Consider the following 17,342-nt stretch of genomic DNA (forward strand, 5'->3'; position numbering starts at 1 on the left):
ACATAGATGGTATTACCATTAGTCTGTCAACTCTACGCAGGCACCTGAGAACTTTGCGGTTGTTCAGAAGGAAAGCTCATTCAAATCTGTTAGACTGAATAATAATGCTGCGTTCCATTTGTAATCAGGATTTTTAACTCACATACTCAGGGTTTAAGATTTCAAAATAGCTGCCACAAACACTGCTACTTTTACCATTAATAGCATTTCTATTGTATTTGTTTTAAGGTTGTACATAGTAAGGTTTCATTTTTAGCATAAACATGTCGCCACACTGTGTGCACAAAATACCACATGGACTGCAGCTTTATTTTCATCTGGGATTGCCAACAGTGGCTAGTTTCGCGTTTTCAACTGGAACACAGTGAACTCAGCTGTGATGTCACTCTTAGCTCTGACCTCCGAGTTCTGATGTAAATGGAACGCAGCCTGATTTCTGCTGCTAGCTAGAGCTAGAGGTGCCATTACATTCATGTCACTTTTAATCTTAACACTAAATTCCAATCTGCTGTATTTGATATTTTAGGTGTTAAAGAAGGTGAACTCTTCTATTTCCAGCTAAACAAAACCTGGACAGCAGCAAACATGAAAAAGTCATGTGCTTGCACTGAATAAATGTGGCTCCCTTAAGTCAAATAGGCTCGAAACTTACAAAAGCAACCTTGACAGCTGCAAAAAATGTGATGCAACTATGTAAACCTGGCATTTATTGTTTCCAGTGAAAGACACTTTTCCTTGGTAAACATTGGAGGAAGAGGAGAACTCTTCCACACCCTCCCCCTCTCCGTTTTTCATGGCTGACGTTCCTGTGGTTGACATTGTTTTCACCGTCCAGAATCCAAAAGGTCAGTGTTTCAGCAGAAGCAGGAAAATTAAATGTCACTTAGTGTGTGACAGCTGCCATTACCAAGCCATTTACCTAGAATTTATTGCAAAAAAAACAACAACAAAATGTATTTACAAGTCAAGAGAAAAAAACACAAAACACACATCTTAAAAAAGACAATAAAACACATAAAAACAAAGACCAGAGGTATTTGCAAATGTTTTCACAAAAAAACAAACACATTTCCCTGCTCCTGAATTCAAATCACGGATCAGAGACTTAAAATAAAACTAAACAAATCTAACATTAAACATTCATTTTGTAGACATTTTTTTGCTTTTTTTTCCTGATGAGAATTTGATCAGACCGAGTGTAGATTATTGTGATGAACAGGAAGTCACAGCACAAAATAAAGAAATTTAGAAGCTTTGGATGAGCGAGCAGATGATTGTTCTGGTCGGTCATCCCACAGCCTGGTTAAGCCTGATAAACTAGCCCATGAATGTCACTTTATATTTGCTATATTTGCTACGAGAGTGTGGAGTTGATCCTTTCATCAAAATCTCTGCAAGAAAGCAAAAAACCATCTCAAAATGTCGCACTCCTCCTTTAAAGCTTCTGCATGTGAAGCTTTAGAAACGACCGAGTTTGGACAAAGACGTCAAAACGCCACATTAATCAAACTCAGAGTCACCGCGTGTGATCGAGGCACAGGCGATCACATCAGTCACTCTGTGCTTTAACCAGAGTAACAGCCGTCCATCGCGCAGACACAGTCCTAAAACTCTACAAGGAGTCCTCTAAAATCGGCGGCTGTGGCTCCATGTCAACACCGGAGAGCCGGATGGGGTTTATGTCCCCCGTGCTCTTGAACGTGTACAGTTCATTGTCCACCATCCTGCGATCCTGGAAGCCGAGGCTGTCCTGCCGGTCGATGGGAGTGCGCGGACGGGATGGGATGAAGCTCTCCGAGGGGTCCAGGAAGGTGTTGAAATGTTCCAGCTCGGGCTCTGGATCCGGTTCTTTGATCACGGGCAACTGTCCGTCACTCGGTCCTGTGAATGTTTGATAAGAGTCCGTCTGCATTCCGTTGTAGTGGTCCTGCAAGCTGTCGGCGTAGGTGGTGTCGCCCAGCAGATGTCCGTATATCATCGTGTCGTCTATGGAGGCGTAGACGTGGGACTCATTGTCAGATCTGGTTTTGGTGAAGTGTCTGTCACCTGGACGGAAGATATTCCCTTTGCCGATGTAGATGGACGACTCCTTGTCCTTTCTTTCTTTTTTCTTCTTCCTGTTGGACGAAGGCAGAGACAACGACAGCTCGTCAGCACTTCAATGATTATAAATCCATGCATGTAGCTCAAAAACACAATGTTTAAAAAAAACATTACAAGTAGTAAGGCTTGATAAATTAGGGAGTTTTCATTTGAGTGTGGCTTGCAGCACTGGAGATAATTAAACGGGTTGATTGAAGAGGGACTCGTGCAGGAAAAATCAATGCAACAGAAGAAAAAGGTTTCCTGGGAAAATTTAACAAAAGTTTAACAAAAGAACAACTAAATTATTCAACACAGTCTCACAGCAAGCTGCCTCAGTCTCTCCCCTCCACACAATGCCCAAGTGGCTTCTTATAGCCTCACTCTAATTGGACTGGACCACTGCATAAAGGTAAAAGTAGTTAACCTCAATAACCTTAATCCTGTAACAGCAGAATGTGAAGGTTTGATTGCTCAAGGGCGTATGGGCAGGTTGGAAAGGCAGGAGGGAATCTCTTTACACTTTTAAAATGTTATAATAAAGAAACATAAATGTCATCATTATTTCATCAAATCATCAAAGAAACATTCACATTTCTGTTTCAAACCTGACTGAGGACACTTCATCCTGTCGCAGTGAGGCGAAAGCTGCTGTGCTGATGCATTTACCACCTGGTCATAACCAGTCATTTCAAAAACATACTAATGACACATATTCTATAAATATTCTATAAATATTAAATACATGAAACAGGTCGTCAAAAAACCCTAACTTTAGTGGGTAAACAACATGTATGAAGTTTCTGAGAACAAAACACAGACCAACCAATAAATCAGTCTACCGCTAGTGAGTATTGTATCTGCTTATTCCTACAGCAAACTGGACAAATAACAAATGGTATAAATAATAACTATAATATAATGATATAATATAAATAATAAATCTAACAAAAATAAAGAGGGGAGAGGAAATGTGTCTGATGATGAAGAGTAAACAAATAAAGAGAAAAGTACCACATAACAAGTACATGAAATAAAGAAGCACTGAAACCAAGGGTATGGGTTTGGTTCCAAAAGTGCTATTAATTAATTGTGATGAAAATTCTCAAAGAATTTGCATCATTAATCCAAGACAAAGCACTCAGAGAGGGCAAAACCTCTGCCAAGTTTCCCACAGACTGGATACAATCCCTTCATCTCAGGAAATACTGAATCTGGATCGACACCAAAATCGACATATTTCCTCCTTTGGGCCATAACGTTCATCCCCATACTTTATTTCTGAGTTATGCTTCTCACATTCATGGCCAAAAACATTACCTCGTCTGCGGAGGTAATCATGGGTACTTGGCCTTTCTAGGAAAATTACTTTTCAAGAACCTTTACAGCCACAAGTGAAGTAAAAGCGAATAATTGTTCAATTTTACGTGCAGGGTGACCCTTTTTAACTGATAAATCCAGGCCTACTGTAGTTGTTAATGAGACTTTTGCCACAGGTGCACTCACTTTGTGACGAAACAAACCACAGCCAGGATTATCAGCAAAAGCAAAAGAGCTCCAGCAATCCCGAGGAGGATGGCCAAGAGATCTGCAGAGGAAAAGATTGATTTATGTTTATGTTTAAAGCAAAACATTTCTTTTTGTGTTTATTTTGTGTGCCGAAGACCGAATCGCTTACTGGTCTTCTTCTGCAGGACAACTTTGGTGATGGCACCAAACTTTCCCTCCTCTGGTTTACAGTTGGACATGTTGAGGTAGAAACTGTGCGGCACTGACAACTTGTCCTGCGCCTCCTCGTCCTCCCTGCGGCTCATGATCTCCTCCTCGTAGCCCAGCATCTTCACCGTGATGGCGGTGTGCCGATCGCGGCACTTTGGCTGGCTGATGTTGACGATCTGCATTTGTGCCTGGTACTGGCTCGGCAGGGCGACGATCCAGGACACGGTGGACTCGGGCTTCATACCCCGAGGCCAGTTGGGCGTGGCCAGCAGCATCGGAGACGACGCCTTAGGGGCAACTTTGTAAATAAAGGTCTCTGAAAAAGAATGCAAAAATTCTGAGTCTTAGTACTAAATCCTGTGTGTGTGAGCAACTCTACTGGTGCTCCAACATTTGTGGTACAATAGCCCCCCTGTGTGGACACCAGCTTCTGTTGCCGTTACTCTGTCTACCTTGGAAACCCACTTTTTTTTAGAATACTTACATTTTATAATAAACATGCTTACTTAACCTCCTCCTGTGGTTTTATATTAACTTGCTTATATTTTGCTTGATTTCCCACTGTTATTTCCCTCCACTCTATATTTATTTTGGTTTTATTTATTTTAAAAAGCTAAGTACAGGCAAAATCATAGCACTTTACAGCTCAACTATTACTGTCATCACTGTATTTCTTTCTTTTAGCTCACTTTTCATTCCTGTGTTTTTATTTGGTATTTTTTATGCTTTGATTTATGTTTCATGAATTTGTTGTTACTGTCTGCTTTTAATGCTGTGTGTCTGTAATGTTTCAATTTTGTAACTGTGGGTTGTTAAAGGGCTATACGTAAAGGGCTACAGGAATAATGTACATTACATTACATTAATCTGCCAATTTGTTGCTTAATTGGACTTAAAAAATGCAAGAAACTTGTGAAAAGAATTTATTATAATATCCTAAAGCCCAAGTTGATGTCTCGAGAAATCTTATTTGGTGTTTTTAAAAGTGCTATATAAATAAAATTACACTAAATATTCACAATAATATCCAACAAACTAGTTGATATCTACTTTCAAAAGTGATACAATGGATATCTACAATTTTGGACAGGATGAATCTTCCACCAATCAACTCACCGTCTCATCACTTTTACTTCTCAGACTGTCAATAATAATGACTGTAACTGTCTTGTTTTGTTTTGATGCTTGTATACCTCGTTCTGTTTCTGTTTTGAAGGCCGGCTGTTTGTGTGCTATTGTTTATTTGTGTTGATGAACATTAAAATGTAGTATAATAAAACTTCCTCTGTTGCTGAACACATTAAGTAAGCCCAAGAAACCCTCATATGAAATCATACATGGCCACTGCTTAAATGTCGGTAGGACAAAAACAGGTATGATGAGGCTGTGTTGGGTTAATTTTTTACTATTTTGTGATGCATTTTTAATCAACTGATCAAGAAAACACTATCCAGTGTAAAGTAAAACTGTCTTTAGTCGCAGTAGATACATTTTTTTTTACCTGTAATCTCCTGAGTGAAGCTCACGTTGAGAGAATCCCTGAATCCCTTGCTGAAGTCTTTGGCTCTGGCTGTGATGGAAATGTTGGCTTGCGTCTGAATCTTCTGGATGATTCCATTAAAGCAGAAATCTCCAACAGAGAACCCATCCCTCTCCTTCACATGCAGTGACACTGACCGATTACATTCCTGACCAGGCAGCGACTGCTGGAGACCTGTGCGGGACACCAGGTTCACTGTTCTGTCTGCGGGGATGTCCAGGTGCCAGGTGAAGCTGTGGAGGGGCATTGGCAGGCAGGGGACCAGTTTGGGTACGGTGAGGAGAGTCGAAGAGCACGACGTCACGTCTTTGCAGCCTGTTATTAGAAGACACGGAAAATATTAAAGGGGACATGTAAAACGAGGCAAGGTAACTTCATTTTAAGAGCTCATTTCATCATGAACAAAACACAGAAAACAACAAGCTCTCTGTGTTATAGTAAATGTGCTGGGTATCAACGTGCTGGATGACGGGGTGATGCAACAGACCAAAACATAAAGTTTGCGGTCAGCAAATGAATATTTAATTTGTGTTGTGAAGACAACATCTACATCAAGAGTTAAGCCTGTATTTCAAATTTAAAATGTTTCCTAAGTCTCTGATGACACATACGGTCAATTAGTCATTCTAATACTTAATATAATACTTTCTTACATGACATTTCAAAGGTAGAAGAACAGCCTCGGCAACATGTTCTCCATCTAAATGTCAGAACTTAATACATTACATCCATTTATTTTATGCAAAGACAAACTTGGCCTTGCCACTATTTAAACTCTTTTTGCTATGTTAGCAATATCCAGGCTATAGAAAAGATGTCTTACCAATAACTTGACTGGCAGTCAGTCGTACTTCTTCACTTGGACAGTCCAGGAAAGACAAACTGGCCTTTGTGCCTGCTTCCACGGTAATCTTCTCTTCAACCTTGGAGTTGATGCTCATCTCACAGTGCGGATCAGAGCCCACCTTCTCGATCTGCAGGGACACTTGCCGTTTGCTTAGATCCACTGTGCACAGAACTGAAAAGAAATAGACAAGAGGAGCTTCTTACAAACACTACTTCAGACTTAACTAAAGTCTACAGACAGATGCAGATGTGTCATTGTGTTAAATAAATCCAGGCAAAGTTTGACTCAAATTGCAATGAATTCCTCTAAAAAAGTGAGTACTAACTTTTGAATTTCAGACCATTTTATTTTGTAGAGAAAAAAAACAAGTATGTCTCCTTGACCACTGCACTGTCCTTCACTGATGGGTCCAAAATAAAGTCGGAGCTTATGACCTGCTGCATGTATATGTACATTTAAATTACTTATGTTGGTAGAGATTTCTGTATGTCACACTGGGCATAAAGTGTCTGGTTTGCGATCTCTGTATGATATCACTGAGACATGTTTACTAATTATGCAAGGAAAATCATACTGAGAGGAGGAGAGTGTGGAACTGGTCTGGATCCTAAAATAACTTTTGCATTTTACCACATCCAGCTGAATCAAGCGATTTCCACTGTACCTGGATGACCGCTCCTCATGAGAGAAACTCGGTAGTTCAACGTGAGTCCTTGTAGCGTCCTGTTGGTTTCACAGTTCTTGAGCAGCATTTTGAAGTCGCCCTGCTGATGAACCGGCTGAGCGTCTGTCAGAGTCATTTTGGTCACCTTCTTGTCCTCTTTCTGGTACTCCACCCCCACTTCACCATTGAGGCACTCAGGGGCGGTGTGGTCCTGGAAACGCACCGTGTAGTTGTGCATGCCGGGCACCGTGAAGTCCCACAGCATCTGCTGGTTATCGGGGAAATCGCTGGGGTAGCTGGGTGTGGTGAAGTCGGTGTCTGATACACCTCGTGGTAGATTGACTTTCACTATGGCCGCCACTGGAGAGAAAGCAGAGGAAATTCTAGTTAGAAACATGCACAGGGAGCCATCTGCATCTTCTTTTATATCAGATTTTAAATGCAAGTATTGGTAAAAAAAACATTGGGACGAATTTGGTCTGCTGGATTCTTTTGTGGCCTCTCGTTCCATGAGATCTGTTCGACTCCCTCATGAAGGCTTGAGGCCATACTGCCTTGGTGTTTGTGTGTAAAAGGAATTATCACAGACATGCCACTACAATGAAGGTATTTTAAGTGTTTAGAAGACAGCACCTCAGAGTTCTCCATGACTTTTATGCAACTACACATACATGAGAAACATTTTCAGCTTGTAATCCAATACATGAAAAGAAAGCAAAACAAAAAAATACACTAACTTACTGCTGATCTCAGGGCCAACATTGATTTTGAAGTCAACGGGGTCAGGCTTCTTGTCTCTGGGCACCTCCAAAGACAGACGAACCCTGTATCGTCCCAGGATGGTGGTCACAGTTCCCCCTTTGCAAAAGGTACCAATGGTCGCTGGCCCAGTGCGTAGATAGCTGACAAGAGAGTATGTCTGTTGATCTGGACAGGTCTCCTCATTGGGAATCTGTCGCATTCCCTTTTTTGAGAAGTCCACTTGAAAGGCCCGAGTGGAGACAAACGTCGGGTCCCAGGTGAAGATTCGGTTGAAATCTGGGAACAGAGACGACTCGGCCTGAACAGCATCACCAGAGCAGGAGGCTTCTGTGCAGTCTGGAAGTTATAAAGACAAAACACAGACATTAGAGATTGTGTTTCAGGTTTCCACAGGGTTTAGTGGTGACAAAGACTCAAATAACCTTCATACCAATTTCTCTGTTGATCTCCACTGTGAAAATATCTTGAGGTTGAGGACAGGTAAATTCCACCGAGATGTTGCGAGGTTCAGTGATTCTTAGTTGTTTTGAGTTGCATATGGGTTTGGGTGGCTCGTTTATACACACACTGCAGTCTGGCTCATCTGTGATCCTGTTGATGATGATGCTGGTGCTGGGGTCAGGAATCACGGACATCATTCTGCCTCCTGTGGAGCAGAGAGTCACAATAAGAAATTGATAACACCAAAGAGCCTATGCCCAAAGGGGATTGATTTTAAAAGTTCATATAAATAATAAGTTGAAATATTACACAGCAAATATTAATTTAAATGTCCAGTGTGTTCCCAAGCATGTCAGAGAACTACAGTGGGCTTCACATATGAGAAATGTACAGATGGAAACACTCTCACAACCTTCTCCACTTTGTACACTTTGTGTACTTGACTTTCAATGTGTAAAACATGATGTCTTTATATGCTAGCATGTTAGCTTTAAGTGCTAGTTCATTGCAAACATTGCAGTGCAAGTTTTGTTCTTTTATACGTTATTCATGAACAAGTTTATAGTACGTACAAAAGACTGCAATTAAGTTTTGTTGTGGTTAGTGTAGCACAACTTGCTAACCAACATTAGCTTGGGGCTGTACATATTACACAGTAGGCTGCTAATTACATTTTTACCATTGCATGCGGTTATATACAGTAAAAATATAGTCTATAATTTATAGTCTATAAATTTCAAGTTTCATTCTAAAAAAACACATTAGCTTTATTATGGTCAGTGTAGCTACACAACTTGCTCACCAATATTAGCTTTATGATGGTTAGTGTAGCAACTCAACTTGCTAACCAACATTAGCTTGGGGCTGTACATATTACACAGTAGGCTGCTAATTACATTTATACAATTGCATGTGGTTATATACAATAAAATTAGTCTAAAGTAGTAGTATAAATTTCAAGTTTTATTCTGAAAAAAACACATAACTTGCTAACCAACATTAGCTTTATGACCGTTAGTGTAGCAACTCAACTTGCTAACCAACATTAGCTTCATGATGGTTTGTGTAGCTACATAACTTTCTAACAAATGTCAGCTTTATGACGATAACATAAATTTCCTTAATTTTCTTAATTTGGTTAATCTGGGAAATATCCATTTAAAATGTGCTCCTGAGAAAACTCAAAGTGCTAAGTGCTAGTTAGCCCTTATACCTCTGCCTCAACACAAACCCTTCAACTTACAAAATGGAGGAGTAGGAATTAAATGGTAAGTGTAAGGGGAGAAATGGGATTGAGGCTTTGAGTCACGTTCCAAAAATACATTTTTAGTGTGACAAAGTGACTAATAGCTACTTCTTTCTTTCTTGTGTGAGAAAACTGCTGAAACAGGAACTCACCTCTTGGTGCTGCTTTCACGTTGAATACCTTCTGCTCCAGTTCTCCATCTTTGGGAACGTCAATGGTCACAGTTGTCGCTCCAAGCAGATCCATAGTGGACACTTTGCCGCCTTTGCAGTAGTTTTTAGCTTTGATGGTTCCATCACTTCTAGTTGTACTCACTGAGTACTGATAGCCATCTTTGCAGGTTTCTGCTCCAGAGATCTCCTTCAGTCCACCACCAGGAAAGTCCAAAGTTAACACAGTCCTCTCTGGGACATTGATGTCCCACGTCAGGGACTGTTTGAACTCCTTAAAGAGGTTGGGATCCACTTCTCCAGCTGCAGGAGTGCAGGAACTCTTGGTGCATTCTGAGTAAAAAGAATTAATCACGTTTCAATTTTAAACATATTATTTTGGGACCTTTTTCCCACATTTTCCAGTTCATAATAAGGAAAGTAACTGGCAGCTTAATCAACAACTGAAACTGAACTTGGTGTCATGACTTAATTAATTTACAGATAAATACATAAAAATATAAATAGATATGGGTCAATGTATTTACTTTACATACATTAGAACTTCTAACAATTGCTATATAAATAAATCTAGTTTATTAAATGTTTTTTTTTTCTGTCTAACATACTAGTAGGCGAAATAAACTGTGTGATTTAGTGCTCACAGCTCTCACCTATTTTCTTCATCATCGTCACACTGTACATTTCCTGCGGTTTTGGGCAGCTGAACTCCAGTGAGAGCTTGTCAGCTTTGGTCAGTGTCTTTTTTGTCGGGTTACAGTTCGGAGGGGAAACTTCAGCGGTGCACACTTCACACTCCAGTCCCTCAGGATCACGGCTAAGTGTCACAGTCGTACTGGAATCAACACTTACGACCATCGTTCGGCCCTCTACAAGGGGGGGAAAGCAGAGTTGTAGTCAGCAAAGGGGGCAAATGAAAAGATAGAATGGTTCTATTTATTTCAATCTTAAATCGTTCAATTAATATTAACATTAAGCAGCATTTAAATCAAGCAGCAAATGAGGCAACTTGTTTTACTTGTCAAAGTACATACAGCATAACACCTACTCAGGGATGGGCAGTATTTCTGATACATACTATTTTGTAATTTGTATTTTATGGAGATGACAAAATGCTTTCATATTTTGTATCAAAATACTCCAAATACTGTGAAGTACATACAATTTAATTTCTTTCAAACAACATGGTGCCATAAGAATACAATAATTGAGATGCTGCTGCAGATCGGATGTCTTACCCTTTTTTAAATGTATTTATTTATTTGATCTCTGATTTGACTAAATTATGCAACTGCACTGTGATGAAACACAACATTAGTGTAGTCAGATCATCCCATTGAATGTTTGCTGATTCACTGTGTGCCATCTGTTACTGAAACACCAAGAAAGTAAATAAAGTCACTTAAGGAAGAGTTCCTTGAATCTGAGTATTTTTAGTATTTTGAAAATACAAAAATACAGTTTATTTTGATAGATTTATTAATAGGGCATTTGGCTACTGATCCAGTCAGCTTTAAAAAGTTACTGGGTGTAAATATTTAGTGACTCATCTACATAAGAACTAGCATCTGTTGTGCAAAGAGGTAAATATCTGTTTGTTCTGCTGCAGCTCTGACTATACACAGCAGTGTAGTTAAGGTTTATCTTTAAAGAAAAAAGAATATTCTGTATTCAGTACTTACTTAATGGGCCAGCAGAAGCCTGAAACAGCATAGATTCCACCTGAGCCTTTGGTTTGACCTGCAGAGACACGGAAGCTTGATCGGGCAGGTCTAAACGCGTCAGAGAACCATCTCTGCAGTACTGAGAGCGACCCTTGCTGCTCGTTTTGGATGTGGCCACCGAATACTGGAATCCGTCAGTGCACGGCTTTGACGTCTCCACCAGTCCCTTCCCGAGGATGTCCAGACTCACCACCGTCTTCTCGGGTGCCTTCAGCTCCCAGGTGAAGGTTCTGGAGAGCTCAGAGAGGATGGGCTGAGCTTCTATTGTTGAAGGGCTGCAGGTGTCCTTGGTACATTCTGGGTCACAAATAAAGATAAGTATATAAATAAGAATAAGTATGTTGTTGGGATCTTCATACTACATAGTTCTCTAATGGCACTTTTTGACGCATCAGCACCAGAACTCTTGTAAACTCACCAATGGTCCGAGTGAGTGTCACAGTGTAAGAGTTTTCCACAGGCTGGGAACAATTGAACAGCAGCTTGACTTCCTCCTCAGGTAAAGTGATCGAGGAGTGGCAGGAGGTCTCCGTGTCGTTGACCCCGCTGACCGTACACACAGAGCACTGATCCAAAGGCAGCGCGGCCGACACCGACACCACCACCATCACGCCTTTGTCTGACCGCACCGTCGTCTGCAGACATTCTGAGGAAACAGATGAGAGGGAGTTTAGGCTGCTGTCGGTCAACAACTGCAGGATTTCCCCTGAACTTCTGGAGAAAATGATTGTTAAGTTGAGAGGGAAGCATCATTGTTATGTCAGTGTTGAAGCATGAACACATTCTCCTGTTCACAAATCACACTTGAGTGGATGTTGCTCCATTGTACAAAAGCTCAGTATTTTTCATTGAATGTAATTCAAATTAGACATTAACTATTCCAACCATAAATTCATCATTTTTAAATGATAAAATGAACATTTTTAAATGACTTTGGCTCAAACTGAAAAACCTCGACAATTGACTGGATTGTAGAGTTGTTCCGATGTTACCAGTATCGAAAACGCCTCCGATACTGCCCAAAATGTGGGCATCGGTATCGGCGAGTACAGGAGTCCATGCAAATGATATCACGTGCGTCCTTTCCCGGTCAGTCGTCATGGAAACATGAAGCTCTGCCAGTGCTGCGGTGCTTGGACCAGAGTCAAAACAAACGTACAAGCTGAAAAACGAAATCACATATCACTGGTAAAAATAAATGGCGTCCATTTGTTGTATTCGTTCATGTTTTACAGAGGGTTTAACCACCAATGATAATCATATCACAGTCATGCAGGCGTAGTATGATATATTTTTTTTTACCGATACACACTGGTATCGGTATCGGTAATCTGTATCGGCCAATACCCACAGCACAAGTATCGGAATCGGTATCGGGAGGGAAAAAAATGGTATCGGAACATCTCTACTGGATTGACAATTAATATTATATAGACACAGACATTCATGGTTCGCAGAGGATGTGCACTTTATTGTATGTTAAAATGTTATGCTAATTAATATTTTATATTTATTAAAAAACGAAATTAGCTACAAACTCTGACCCTTCTTCAAAGAAAGATATTGAATATTACAATTTACCCATAAGAGGTTTTGAACATTTTAAATGTCACTTTTAGACCAACTCTTGCATTTAGAAATCAGATACTGTGGATATTGTACAATCTTACAAAAGCTCAACATTTTAGTTATTAACTCTTCTGGGAATTGATTTTTATTTTAAAAAATCATACAAATGATTCGGTTTAGTTCAAATTGAAATATCTAAACTTTTGTATTGATTGTAATGAAACCGTGTACAGAAATGTGTGTTTCCCTGAGGATGTACCACCGTTATAATGTTTAACACTTTACCTTCTGTCCTTGATTGAATTTATACCAAACAATTAAAAAGACGGTGAACATGAGAAAACACAAACTAAAATTAGCTGGGAAAACTCTGACCCTTCTTCAAACAAAAATGCTGAATATTTTCAAGTTTCACAATCTTAAATAGGAGTATTATGTTTGTTGCCAGGTTACAATTTACCCATTAGAGTTTTTGGGCAGATGGTCATGGACATTTTGTATTTAGAGATGAGTCTTTTCTTCTTACACATGCTCAGTACTTTTCATTACAAATTCTTTTCATCTTCCATTTGAAAATGATAAAAGTCATTTTTAAACTCATGGTTAACCCTACCATCCCTAACCACGATTACATTGTGTCACACTTTACTTTCTGTCCTTGCTTCACATTTCTACTTAATGTGAAGCAAGTGGTGAACATGGAAAAACTGTCAAACCATAACCATTTAGGTGGCACAAAAACTACATTAGCTGCAGATTCTGACCCTTATGTTCTGACTTTGTAATTTAAAGCTGTAGTATGTAACTTTTGTTGTTATTATTCTGCCTCTGTTTGGTCTTTGTGAACAGAAAGGAAGCAATGTTATTTTTATGCTGTGTCCATCTGAAAATTTGATGGTCAGGGCATTTTAAATGACACGTTTGACGAGAACAGTTCATTGCGCAGTCTGACATTCTGGAGACAAGTGATGAATCATCAGATAATGAAGTGGAGTATTCTGATCTTAGTCATTTTATGTAGACATGTAAACATATTATTATTATTATTATTTTCCCGGCTGTTTTTTTTACAGCCCCGAGTGCAAACACAATGAAAGTCTTGTGTTATTTTGAGGAAGGGAGTCACATTATCCATACAAACATAGTCAGTGAGCAAAACACTACAGACGTTAAGTGTCAGTTTAGCCTCAGCAGCGATATCTATGTCATAAAAAGGAACCCAACACACACAATGTGACGCCTGTGCAAACACAGAGGTCCAAAGACACGCCTGACCCCACGCACTGTTGTCACAAATTAATCTGACGAGTCAGGGGAAGTAGGGGAAACTCAAAGACTGAAATTCTGCGGTTGTGATGGTGAACTTGTGCAATTAATCGCCTTGTTCACATGAAGCCTTATTCTCTTACAGTCTCAGATTATTAAACCACTTCCTTTAAATGTAATCTTATACACGCGTCAGCAGACTGAAACTTAAACTACACGGGAGCGCCGGGTTCATATTTAGGGCCCGAGCCACGAATGGCTGGGGCCGAGACGGCTCCCAGCACGAGTGCGAGGAACCCATTGTTATCCTTTAGATTATTAATATTATTATAATATCCGTGGCTGTCCGGTCATTTTTGAGGGCGTTAACATGCATAAAAACTCCTGAAACTTGGCATGGAGGTCAGGTCTGGCGAAAATGCAATATTGGCATAGTTCCCAAACCCATGCGTTGCTCAAGGGCTCTATAGCACCCCCTAAGGTGAAACGTGGATGGAGCACGCCAACATCGACTTTGTGGTTTCACTGCAGCTCCAGTGGATAAAGAATCAATATTTGTGACACATGTATACAGTATTATATTAGATTATAATATGTCAGCTGAAAAAGACCTATTGTCAAAGACTATCCATGCCCAGTCATACATATGGAAACATAGTGATGTGTCAAAAACACAAAATAAAACAAACTGAAGGGATCTGTATCAAGATTATCCGTGAATATTCTAGGTTATTTATTTTGTAATAGTGGCTATGGTGACTTTTTTTTATATATTATGAAATATCATGTTTATTTATAGTAGCCTCATAAATCTGGGTGAAGTGGAACATAATTGAAGATAAACAAATAAAAAATGTTAAAATTAGGGCCGTGACGATGTTTCAGCTTCTTAAATGGGAATAGTTTCTGGTTTCTTTGCTCCGTATAACAAAGAATCATTAAAAATGAATACGTTTGGTTTGTGGGCAAAACAAGACATTTCGGAACATCGGCGATTTGGGGTTTGAGATCTACATTCTCGTGACATGTTATGGTTCATGCGACTAATCGAGGAAATAGTTGATGATAAAAAAACATACTCAAACTGAATAAGAACAAACATACTGTACCTGCATTGCAAACATGCATAACAACAAACACGCACAAAAAGAGTCTACATGTGTGGAACTTCTTCCATTATTCACCAGTTCATGGCTGTGACACAGGACACAAGATTATGTCAGAGGTCACAACAAAACGTCACAGAAAACACTGCTTATACATCACATCCTGCAAGAAACCTCTCCTTCTTTGGTCTGTAAACACAACTACTGGTGTTTTGGGGGCGTCAAAGGGTTCAAGGGTCATATTTGGTGGCAAATAAAGATCATTGTCCACAAACAATACACGAATAAACAAGTTCACCGAGGTCCCGGTGAAGAGAAGTGAATGAAGTCAGGGAGGAAGAAAGAAAGAAAGCAGGAGAAGGTAAAGTGTAGCACAAAAATAAATAAATGAAATTTGCACCAGATTGTGGGTCAATCATTAATGAAGCTGTGATGAATTCACGCCGGCAGGAAGATCCATAAAAGCCTCATAAAACAGTGTGAGAAAAGAGGTCGAGAAGTCAAGACTTAACTCAGCTCAGACACTGAGGAGAAAATGCTGCTGCAGCTGTTTCATCTCCACTGTCCAGGCAAACACTCGTGTGTGTGTGTGTGTGTGTGTCATTGATTGATTGATCGACTGATTGATTGAACAGTTCGGTGCAGCTTTAGCGTTCGCCCGAAGGCTTTTTTCTACGCACAGTTTTGACACCGAGCCGAAATGGATTCAACAGCCTTTTTGGTAACTTTTCTACATTTAAATAAATAAATAAATAAATAAATAAATAAATGAAGCACTAATCAAAATGCGTGTGTGAACAAAGCTTCACCAAACAACACCCGGACATGTGTTTGTCGCAAAGAGGGAATATCACCCTGCTTTATCTCACCTGTGAAACCCAAAACGGTCAATAACCAAAGTCCAAGGAAGGCGCGCGCCTCACGGAGCCGCATTTTCACCGAGAGAAGTGCAGAGTCCTGGTCTTAGGAGACAAAATAAAACGTTTTTTAAAAAAAGAATTGAATACAAAAAAAAAGTCGCTCTTTCGTTCCTCACAAACACGGCTGCATTGCGACGGGAATTGACAGCCACTTCCTGCTCCGCGTTACCTGTGCGCAACAGGCGCGCAGCAGCTGAGGGCGTGGACCACAGGTGGTTTACGGTTACCTGTCCAAACTTGACAAGTGGCGGATCAGGTCCTGGCGCGGTGGAGTCCCCCCTCCCCTCCCTCCCCGACCGAAACACTGCACTACTAACACACGGTAGTGGACTTGGAGCAAGAAAACACGAGTGCCTCCCCTCGCGCCGTGGCACAATCACTGCCCTATTTAAGAGGCGAACATGCCAGGGATTGTTGGCACGGTGGCGCTGGTGATGTGGATCGAGGCAGAGCAGGAGGGTGTGGGTTTGAAAACTGTGCTTATAAAGCAGAAGTTTATTTGCCTTTCTGACTTCCTAAAATGCACAGTATGACATGCGCCATCACACATAAGAAACACGGGGATGTGACGAGTGAAAAAAGGCAGAGAACACACTTTAACCCAGCCAATAAAGGAGGATTGTGACTGGAGAGATTTGTTGATTTAAAACAGGGGTGTCAAACATACGGCCCGGGGGCCAGAACCGGCCCGCCAGAGGGTCCAATCCGGCCCACAGGATGAATTTGTTAAAATTTCACACTAATCTAAACGTAATGTCCAATGCTCCAGATACCCGTGACTAAATGTTTGCAATGAAATTGCACTTATATTTCTCAAGAAATTTCATGTTTTGTAAAATTATCCTTCATTAAATGTAAAACAAAGGAGAAAAAACAAAGGCATTCTTGTTGTTCATAGGTTATTATGCTATTATTTTACTATTTTTACTGGTCCGGCCCCCTTGAGATCAAATTGTGCTGTATGTGGCCCCTGAACAAAAATGAGTTTGACACCCCTGATTTAAAACAACGAGGTTCTGCGTGGCTGGCTGCATTTTCCCATGATGATGATGAGGAGGAGGAGGACAATGTACTTTTATTAGTGTATGTAAATGTGTGATGGCAGACTTTTACTGGGAGTAATAACACTCCCACTCCCTCCTGCCTCCACATGCCTCATGACATTCCTGCACCGAAACATACCTGAGGGCAAGACCACTTGCAAACACACAGTTGTCTTCCATGTCTGAATGCTTCAGCTCCTTGTATCATCAATAATTTCCTCTGTAAACTAACTTTAATCCGTA

The 17,342-nt window shown here is 40.3% G+C and overlaps 1 protein-coding gene across 1 annotated transcript; it reads right to left on the reverse strand.

Annotated features, from left to right (window-relative positions):
• Positions 1 to 690: 690 nt before the first annotated feature.
• cdcp1b (CUB domain containing protein 1b) lies at positions 691 to 16,272 on the reverse strand. Its single transcript, XM_044053425.1, has 13 exons — positions 16,006 to 16,272; positions 11,614 to 11,841; positions 11,154 to 11,492; positions 10,125 to 10,340; positions 9,454 to 9,804; positions 8,045 to 8,260; positions 7,594 to 7,950; positions 6,853 to 7,212; positions 6,165 to 6,359; positions 5,303 to 5,656; positions 3,761 to 4,117; positions 3,589 to 3,670; positions 691 to 2,117 (listed from the first exon to the last, which is right to left on the reverse strand). The coding sequence occupies exons 1-13, from the start codon at positions 16,067 to 16,069 to the stop codon at positions 1,613 to 1,615; spliced, it is 3,624 nt and encodes a 1,207-aa protein (XP_043909360.1). The 5' UTR covers positions 16,070 to 16,272; the 3' UTR covers positions 691 to 1,612.
• Between the last annotated feature and the right edge of the window lie 1,070 nt (positions 16,273 to 17,342).

This window comes from Solea senegalensis, linkage group LG20 (assembly GCF_019176455.1).
Source record: "Solea senegalensis isolate Sse05_10M linkage group LG20, IFAPA_SoseM_1, whole genome shotgun sequence".
In the NCBI taxonomy this organism is placed as follows: Eukaryota; Metazoa; Chordata; class Actinopteri; order Pleuronectiformes; family Soleidae; genus Solea; species Solea senegalensis.

Coding starts and splice junctions, on each gene's coding strand:
- cdcp1b (XM_044053425.1), bottom strand. CDS start 16,069: ATGCGGCTCCGTGAGGCGCGCGCCTTCCTTGGACTTTGGTTATTGACC. Junction 7,951..8,044: donor GGAGATCAACAGAGAAATTG/GTATGAAGGTTA, acceptor TATAACTTCCAG/ACTGCACAGAAGCCTCCTGC. Junction 7,213..7,593: donor TGTTGGCCCTGAGATCAGCA/GTAAGTTAGTGT, acceptor CTTTCTCTCCAG/TGGCGGCCATAGTGAAAGTC.